Source organism: Ciona robusta, chromosome 2, assembly GCF_009617815.1.
Source record: "Ciona robusta chromosome 2, ASM961781v2".
NCBI classification, from domain to species: Eukaryota; Metazoa; Chordata; class Ascidiacea; order Phlebobranchia; family Cionidae; genus Ciona; species Ciona robusta.
In genome coordinates, this window is record NC_143236.1 from 3831938 (window position 1) to 3841818 (window position 9881).

The 9881-nt window shown below is 34.5% G+C and overlaps 2 protein-coding genes across 3 annotated transcripts; both read left to right on the forward strand.

Annotated features, from left to right (window-relative positions):
- Positions 1 to 55: 55 nt before the first annotated feature.
- On the forward strand, positions 56 to 2904 carry LOC149740264 (uncharacterized). 2 transcript variants are annotated; one of them, XM_089872704.1, is made up of 6 exons: positions 56 to 288; positions 607 to 962; positions 1269 to 1345; positions 1535 to 1801; positions 2136 to 2275; positions 2647 to 2904. In XM_089872704.1, the coding sequence occupies exons 1-6, from the start codon at positions 141 to 143 to the stop codon at positions 2799 to 2801; spliced, it is 1143 nt and encodes a 380-aa protein (XP_089728830.1). In that variant the 5' UTR covers positions 56 to 140; the 3' UTR covers positions 2802 to 2904. The 2 variants fall into 2 exon arrangements, with proteins under 2 accessions (XP_089728830.1, XP_089728831.1); XM_089872705.1 differs by having other exon boundaries at positions 727 to 962.
- Positions 2905 to 2925: 21 nt separating this feature from the next.
- LOC149740265 (MSL complex subunit 3-like) lies at positions 2926 to 9879 on the forward strand. Its single transcript, XM_089872700.1, has 17 exons — positions 2926 to 3146; positions 3224 to 3292; positions 3615 to 3724; positions 3785 to 3861; positions 4242 to 4330; positions 4828 to 5025; positions 5522 to 5652; positions 5993 to 6136; positions 6597 to 6685; positions 6747 to 6864; positions 7288 to 7447; positions 7946 to 7997; positions 8479 to 8608; positions 8907 to 9009; positions 9093 to 9195; positions 9372 to 9456; positions 9626 to 9879. The coding sequence occupies exons 1-17, from the start codon at positions 3063 to 3065 to the stop codon at positions 9702 to 9704; spliced, it is 1821 nt and encodes a 606-aa protein (XP_089728826.1). The 5' UTR covers positions 2926 to 3062; the 3' UTR covers positions 9705 to 9879.
- The last annotated feature ends 2 nt before the right edge of the window (positions 9880 to 9881 follow it).

Genomic DNA, 9881 nt, shown 5'->3' on the forward strand with positions numbered 1-9881 from the left:
AATTATACAATCGTTGATCACCAGAGTTATTTTGTAATGTTGGCGTCATTGTTTCCGATTGTTTCAAAATTATAACTTAAATACGCTTTATTTGAAATACCGTGTTGGTCAAAAACTGCATTGTACACCGTATTGTTTACATGGATGAGCCGGAATGCTGCGATCGAGAGTTGTTGCTTTTAGATTGGTCTGAACAAACGGAATCAGTTGTGACGATGGAAACACCATCTTTGGAAGATGGATCTACCAATGCTGTTTCGGAAGCTGAGAAACAATTTCAAGATAACGGTAATTGCAACGATTTCTATCCTTCATATGTAAGCATTGAATTTAAGTTGATGTATAGTAGGGTGGGAAAAACGGGACACTTTTTGCACACAATGTCCTGGTTGTGTTTTATACAATTAACAACGGTCGAATGCTGAAGTCATAAGGATACGGTTTTATATTTATTTGAATGTTTTTTTTACAACCAAATGAAACGAGAAAAAAGAATGAACATGTGTTTCATCTTCCCCCACTATAGCTACAAGTTATCGTTTTTAAATAACAGCCTTCCTAAAGTAAAATATTCTGTGGTAAAAATGTGGCTACTTTAATCTTTAGAGAAAGAAGATGCCATATCCACGCCTTGCTTGAAAACAGCAGAACCACTAACAGTGGAATATAACGAATTGCCCTTATCCATTTTCGAAAACGACGACTTAAGTATCCATGAATCTATAGCGGAATCTTTGTATGGGGGGCGACTGTTTAATGAGACGACCACACTTCTGGAGAAGGCGGCGTATTTTCGCGAAAGATATCCTGGAAGGTTTTCTGCGCAACAGGACAAATTGCAAAGAGAATACATTGCGTCACTTGGGATATTCGAACCTGATTCAGTACTTGAAGAATATTATGAGATCGAGAGAGTGAAACGTATTTTAAAACAGGAACGCTTGAAGAATGAAAAAAGAGGGGTAATTATTATTAAGTATAGGGTGAAAGAATTTTCGATACATGTTGTAACACTTATTTCTAAAAGTTAATACCAGTAAATCTTTGACGCTCGCTTTACACAGTATACCGTAATATAAATAAGCTGTCACGTTTTATTTGTTTATCAAATGGAAGATCGTAAAAAGAAATTTTCCTACTTTACCCCGCGTCCTACTTTCCCCCACCCTAATAGTTTGACTATAACCAAGTCGAAACTATACCTTTTTACTAGTTTAATATATGGCAACAGTGTGGATATTAAAACGCTAAACACTTTCTAATTTCAGCCTCCTAAAATGGTGTTTATTCTGCGTTTTGACACTCCAGCTTCAACGCCGGATTTTCATGCACTGTGGGATTCTGTGTAAGTAGTGAGATTATTTAGATTAAAAATTGGTTCCATAAAATCGTCTGGGTTGACCAGCCTATAGTGTGGAAGACACTACAGCCATGCTGTTGTAACCTGAACCGCCATGGCCTGCTATATGTTCTGGTGAACCATGTTTAAGCATAATTAATGGGAAATAGATAAAATGTTTTTCAATTATTCAAGAGAGGAAAGCGACTACGTAAGCATCTTTGAAAATGAAGACGAGTCTATATTCGACGTGTTTCGTTCCAATAAGTGCGAAAATTCGTCCACCATATTCACGGTGACTGTCAAAAAAGGCAAAAATCTTCTAAAAATGGTCAATCAGAAGTCAGCAGAGGAACGACTCACAAGAGCAAAAGTGAAACTTGTTCGATATTGCGAAGTAGAGAAAAAAACTGAAGTCGCAAAGAGTTCATATCGTTACGTAAACACCAACGGTAAATCACGGTGAGGAGTAATTGTTGTATTGTAGAGTGGGGTAAAGTGGAACACGGGGTATAAATATTATATACTTTTTAAATTTCTTTTCACAGTCCTTTATTTAATGATAAACAAATAAAATTGTAAAGGAATTATTCGACAGTATATTCTTACGAGTCAAAACTGTAAAACGCTTTGCCAAACCCCAAAACTGGTCTTAACCATCAAAAAATCGGGTTAAACTGTATTAGAATATATGCTTGACTGCCTCACTTTCTCTAACCTACTATATATTAGATTTAACTATAAAACTTTCCCTTCAACGGAACTAGTTACATCTTTGCTGATAACCTTTAAATAGGTGGGGACATAAGTTTGTCTTCATGGGGTTTTCAAAGGAGCAACTTTCGAAACTAAGACTGACTTTCAACGTAAAAGGAAAGAATGACGAAAACACTGCTCAACTTTGTAAAGTGTCCGTTGCCTGCAGACCAAACGGCGGTAAGGTTAAAAGTTAAAACAAACAAATATACATTTGTTTATTCAAGGCAAAAGTATTGACGTTCATGATTTCTACTCCGTTATAATATACTTGTGTGGGGTAAGATGGGACACCTTTAGCACATGATATCCAAATATCCTGATCGTGTTTTTTACAATTAACAGCGGTCTGTGGGAGTCGTGAGGATGCGGTTTATTAATTTTATAAATATTCTTTATTTACCACCCAATGAGACGAGAAAATAGAATGAAAAAGTGTCCCATCTTTCCCCACCCTACTGTCTAGTATAAATGCATTAACGAAACGAGATTCGTTATATACGAAGTTGGATCTAAACTATACAAGTTATTGTTCGAATTACTCTTTACAGACACTCCAGCTGGCTTCAAAAATGTTTCTAAGGAATGGGAAACAGCTTTAAAAAGTCCTGGCCAAGATATCGAGTTCGAGCAAAACCTGGACAAACCAGACGGAATGCTTAACAGCAGCGGATTTCTCAATACTATCACAAACCTGTTAACCTAAGGATAACTAATACTATAGAAATATTAATGCAGTTTGTAACGCAATTTATCGAACCTTCTTTTTCGTTGTCGTTAATAAAATCTATAGAATATTCACCGCAAAACAGTTTTGCCATAAAAATCTTATAAGTTGTTTTTTTACGCGGGGATTTCTTTAGGTTTTCTGAACCTATAAAAACTTAAAAGACATTAAAAGACTGACAGGTGTGCTAAATAAGCAAGTCTAGTGAATACAATTATCTAGTAAACGTTGGATATAAGTATGAAGCCTAATTTTGTGGTCGGAGAACGCGTGCTTTGCTATGAGCCAGACAAATCAAAAGCAAAAGTCCTGTATGACGCAAAAGTAAGTCTAGAGGATTTGTTTTCTAATAGTATCATGGTTCTGCTTTTACTTAAACAAAAGTAATTTGTATTTGATAGGTTCTTGATGCTGACTATATAAAGGATGGAAAATCGAAGAAGGAACCAGAATACAAGATTCATTTCCAGGTTAGGTAACAAAACCTTTAAAGTAAATAACATAACATCAGCTCTTTTAGCTGATTCCTATTTGCTGAATTTAATTTTAAAATACTGTAACAACCTTGTCACAACTATAGACTTTTCTTTTCACTTAATCTAGGCTGCGGTTTACAAAGTTCCGTATGTCCAAAAATATAATGACCGAAAAAAAACTAAGGTTATCCAGATTCAAAACTGTGCAGAATCCGGGTGCCCGCTAGATGCATCTCAATGCGCACACAGACACAAAGAATATGTTACAATACTAAAACTTGAGAGTGACCTAATATTCTGATAATCTCCTCCGCAGGGTTGGAACAGTGCATGGGACCGATGGGCTAACGAAAGTTATGTCTTAAAAAATACAGAAGAAAATCGAAAATTGCAAAGAAAACTTGCGCGACAGGCCTTACGGCAGTTGTAAGTTTAGCAACTTGTACAAAAGTACAAATTTAATTTCTAAAACTTTTTTTACAACAGGAAAGGAAGGAAAAAGGTTCATCTTCCCGGTGTTGCAAATATTTTGAAATCAGCTCCTGAAAAAGAAGTTTCTTCAGGTTATCTTCAAACTTTTTTAATTTTTGATCAAGTGTCTATGTTGGTGGCAAAAAGCTGTTTTATAATTAGAAGAACTTAAAACAGATAACAAAAATGAATCGGCATGGGAGTTTAGACATAAAACATTCATTTTTCATCAAACTAAATTTTGTAGTTACTTTACTGTTAATTGTCTTGCCTGAGGACACAACTTTTACCAGGCGCTATTATACATGCGCTGCAATATTAAGAAATTCAACTGTGCCACTTTTACCCAAGAATTTAACCGTACAATTTTAAAACCAACATAATCCCAGTAGAATAATCTGTAACAAATAGCAGTATCTTCTTTGTTTTATATACATTAGTTCACATAGTTTGTTTCTTGCTTCGCACACAGATTCTGACAGCAGTTTGTGCAGTGATCGTACCTTTCCAATTAAGGAAGAAATTATTGATTCCGAATATGGTTCTGCCTCTCCTCATCCGGTTCGTACAACTTTCAAACTATGTAATAACCTAAAACTTAGCTTATATCAATGGTGCAAGATTTGGAAACATGTTTAGGCATTTTTCATATCAGTGAGACTTTGAGACACTAACTATATCTGTTAACTAAGTCGTGATATTTATCATTTAATGTATTTTTACAAATATTTCACTGCTACCAGGCAACTTAATTAATATATACTAAAAAGTGAGAATAATATATGGTATAGTAGGGTGGGGGAAGATGGGACACCTTTAATACATAATATCCAGATAGCCTGATCCTGTTTTAAGGAATTAACAACGGTCTGTGGAAGTCGTGAGGATACGGTTTTTATAATTCTTTGAATGTTATTTGTTTACTACCAAATGGAAAGAGAAAACTAAACGAAAAGGTGTCCCATCTTCCCCCACCCTACTATATAATAATATATAATAAAAATAACAAGTAACAAGTTTGTTTATCTTATAAGATAAATATGACAATGGTATTATAGAAGCGAAGACGCAAATCAGCAACATCCACCTCCAAGCAGAGTGATGATGCAATGAGCATCGAAACTCCTCCCGTCCAATCTAATGATCCTCAACCTCCCGTTTCCACGGTAACAAGAAAGGCGTTCCACATCGAGATTCCTGCATCACTTCAAATTCGACTGGAGCACGATAATAAGATGATAACTAAGGAAAACATGGTGGGTATTTAAGGTTGCTTCTGTTATACATGTGTCATGATTAAATTTTACATTCTTATTATTTACTTATGTACTGTTGATATTTAGATTATTTGTTATGCCTCCTTGATCTGTATTTGCATTCCTTTGTTCTTAAGTGCCTAATTATTGGTTCTGTGTTTTTAATGAAGGGTTTATGCGCCCCTTGAATTTTCGTTCGTTATTAATGTGCTATAGATTGTGCAACGGTCGATTGTGTATTTGACTTTTGGGGTTCAGTTTTTCTTCGGGTACATTTCTGCTAACTAAATTTGATTTTCGCTTGGGATTGATTTAACTTGGATATCAACAATTCTATTTGAATACGGTTAATAAACAAATAATGCAGATTGTTTCACATGTAATGTTATTTAATCTATTTAAAAATAATTTAAATTTTTTTTTTTCTTATATTTACCAATACAGCATGAAGTTAAATCCATTTGCATCACTTTAATTTGTTTATTTTTATTTTCAGCTAGTTGGCTTACCAGCTAAGCTTAACGTGGTGCAAATTTTGGAAAATTACATAAAATATTTTGCGATCACTCATGCTCGACTGCCTTCATCTGAGAAGCAGACGTCTGCCGATATCCCACCAGAGAAAAAGTGAGTCCGTTTTCCGAGAAAACCTAGAGATTTTTTATTAAATAAATTTTATCTTTTTAAACTCCAGAGTGTGCTTACGAGGTAATGTTTTATGCTTATTTTGCAGAGACTGATAATGCCATTTAGGCGAAATATATATCTTTAACACAACAATTAGTTGGACTTTTTTGTCTGTTACCTTTTCAAGTACCCAAATAGTTTAACGATGTATATGAACAAACAGTTGATTTTAGTGTGTTTTCCAAGAAATGAAACTAAAGATTTTTTATTAAATTGAATTTTTTTAAACTTTAAAATGTTCCTAATAAAATGTATTTAAACAAACAATATTTGATTTTAGTTTGAATCTTTGCAAGGAAACTTGCGAAGATCTTCGGATCCTTTTTGATTTCTCTCTTCCCCTCATCTTGCTCTACTTCTCGGAGCAATCCCAGTGCATCCAGATGGTGGAAAACGGGATCCTTGTTGATGATCAACATCCAAAGTAAGTCCAAAAGATCTAACAACGTGACAGCTGAATTGGGATATAGTAATAATTATTGTTAAGATCTAGAATGTATACTTGGTATAGATTTCAAATGTTGATGTAATAGCTAATAGGTAAATGATTAATATTTCTATATCCTTATGCATTTGCAGAAAATATATTATAAATGTTCACAATTTAAAACAGGGAATTCAAGATTATTTTTTTTTTTTAATTATAAGATTTAAAAAGCCTATTACTATAATACTGTGTGCTAAGGTGAGACACTTTAAGCACATAATATCCAAATATCCTGATCATTTCCTAAACAATTAACAACAGTTTATGGAAGTCGCGAGGATACAGTTTTTTAATTCTTTAAATGTTTTTTGTTTACTACTAAATAGAGCGAGAAAATAGAATGTAAACGTCTCCCATCTTCCCCCACCCTACTATATTTAACCACTTTCCAATTTAGTTTGAGATCAGATTATCAAAAATCAGAGGAAAATGTGGAAAAATTGGATAATTCCGAAGTTTCCGGCAATCCAGAAACGATTGAACCAAGTAAGTGGTTGTGGTTGGAATGTGAACAAATGTGAGGTTTATTCATTTTTCTAATTTGCAGTTAAAACTCCTTCAACATCGGAACCAGAAGCAGGTTTTGTGAAGATGGTTCCCACTAAACCATCCACTGTTGATGTGTCAAAACAACTGATAAAATATACCAAAATATCTGGACACAGGTACTTTACTTTGGTCATTGGTAATACGCATATATATATTATATATAGTAGGGTCAAGGAAAGATGGGACACCTTTTCGCTCTATTTTGTTGTCCCATTTTATAGTAAACAAAGAACATTCAAAGGATTTTAAAACCGTATCCTAACGACTCCCATAGACTATGGTTATTTGTTTAAAACATGTTCAGGGTATTTGGATATTAGGTGCTAGTCATTTCCTTCTTTTCCCACCCTACTATATATATTAAATAAAATTATGTGCAGTTCCACGTCTGTAGGTGTCATATAAATGTATATAAGCTGGAAAGCTGGTACTGTTAAGTCTAGAGGTTTTTCTTTTAAGTATAATGAACTGCCAAAGATCCCTTTCAGATTTGTATTATTATTTATTAGATATTCAAATGTAAGTTTTTTTTATAATAGGAAAACAGCAGAGGAGCAAATAATTGAGGAAACCCACACCTACCTTATTCCAGACCAACCTAAACTGGATCGAACTGGTTTGTCCAGTGATGCTCAAGGTCGTAGAAGGTCAAGCCGGTTGTCTCACCACCTCCACTCCCCAAATACAAGCGATGAAATGGTATTTTTGTGTTTATTCTAATATTAAATTTATTGATGTCATAATACCTGTTGTTCAGAGTTATAGCACTGGCCTTTCAATGAGTAGCTACAGAGTTGCACTTTAAGTTACCACTTTGCCTACTGCCATTGTGGGCGTATGTGTCCTTGTGCAAACAGTTAAACACTTAACAGCAATTGCTCTAACCCAGTGGTCACTAATGAGTTGTCCAAATTATAAGCATTACATAAGAAAATATCCCAAAAAATAATCCTCCACAAAGTAACATGGTAACTTGCAAGCTGACACGAGGTGTATGAAAATATCATTTGCTCCAACTTAGTGGCCACCAAGAGATGGCCCAAAATATCAACCACAGACAAAAAAAATCCACAAAGACTTACACTTAGTAGCTCTTAAGCTGGCACAAGGTGTATGTAACCAACACGAACATGCCTGAATAACTGAGTGTTATTCTTCTACTTCGGTCAACACTTCACCATGGTAATATAAACACAGATCTCCCCTCCCATTTCACCACAACCTGCAACAGACAAGCGAAGAAGGACTGGTAAGTACAATGTATGCCACTACTTTATGGTTCTAAGTAATAGGAGTTAATACATGGTTAATTTTATTTTAAACAAAGTTGCATTTTATCTGTACAAAAACAAAATTGCACTTGCATCATTTTATTCATTTTTATTACTTGCCAATTCAAGCATTATTATAAATTTTGTGCAATATAAAATGACAAATCTATTTTAAAGGAAATAATAAATCTAAATATAAACAAAGCATTTATTATTGTTATCCTTAATTACGTTACATAAATCATAACAATGCACCAAAACTATGTTAGACCACACTTATGCACAAAACAAGTACACAATTATTGGAGTAAAGAGCAGTTTAAATAATCCAAAAGTTTAGAAACAATTGTGTTAATTCTTCAAATTCTATGTATTTTTTTTTAAGTTTTAGATTATTTAAACTGTAAATTTTTCAATTTTGCGTGCATATAAAAAAGCATGTCCTTTCATTCCCTACAGTAGTACCTCTTCCCCATCAAATCCCTATCCCGATGAAAATGATCGTTTTTCTTCGTTCCCCTGCCTCCCACCAACACGGAAGATCAGATGTTCCCCCATCTTTCCCTAAGCTCTTCAAGGAAGGAGGAAGGTAAGTTTCTGGAATGCAGCCCGCAAAAAAAGTTGCGCGTAAAGATTCAATTAATACAAGTTCCTCATGATGTAGTAGGCTGGGGGAAAATAGGACACATTTTCATTCTAATTTCTTGTCATATTTGATAGTAAACAAAGATAATTTAAAAGAATTGTAAAACCGTATCCTCGTGACTCCCATATAGGCCGTTGTTAATTGTTAAAAACAGGATCAGGATATTTAGATATTATTTGCTAAAGGTGTCCCATCGGACACATAAAAACATTCAATAATTTACCCACTTTTTCTCTTTCAGGTACTCGTGTTCTTCTCCTGACATTAACCTGCGGGAACTTTGCCGGGAAGCTTTTATAGCTTCAGCAGGAAACGACGTCAAAAAAGCGTTGCATCTTTCACAGGTGAATTATTTTGCTTTAAATACCTCAACGAATAACTACAAAAAAGAATCTTCACGATTGTATTTAACATTTTCCAATCTTAGGTTTGGAGGTTTAGTTTATTTGCCAGCGATTATCAACCGGAAGATGGCAGTAATGTGCCGTGTTCGCTGATCTACGGGATTCAACACTTTTTACGCGTTTTCGGTAAGTGTGTCACATAAACTGTTTTTATTAATCAAGTGTGTCGCATAAACTGTTTTTATTAATCAGTTAAAACGTTTATATATGTCTCTGTTAATCGAAGCGAAATTCCACATGTGTTAGTTTCAACCTCTAAGAAATGTCTGCATGTCTTCAACACTTTGTTTTCTTTTCCTCAGTGAAACTCCCAGAAATATTCGCTCGCATGGACATACGCGACCACAAGCTGAAGATCATCGCTAAGCATATTCAGCTCCTACTTCGGTAAGTCACTGTCAAGTACACGGTGTATTTATGACACACTTTTTTGCTTCTTTCTTTTTTTTGACAGTGTAATATAAGTTTTGCGCTAATTTGTGACATATAAAGCAGCTTCAAATGTAGTATAAAGCTTGTAACGTAGCGTTTTGGTTGACTAGCCGACTGGTTGCAGGTTTGTAGCCGACCATGAGAAAGAAATATACAACTTGAGCTCTTCCTACACAGCCAACGACGAAGCAAAGCGATTGTAAAGCGTTTTATTTAAATATCGCAAACGAAATTAAAATAGCATCACTACCATAAAGGTGCCAACGTTTATGTTTTGACACAAAAAATCATAATATATTTTGAAGCTCAAAATTATTTTAGATGCTACTAAAACTTTTGTAATCCATAAGTTCGGTCAATACAATCGTTTGTCACCGACT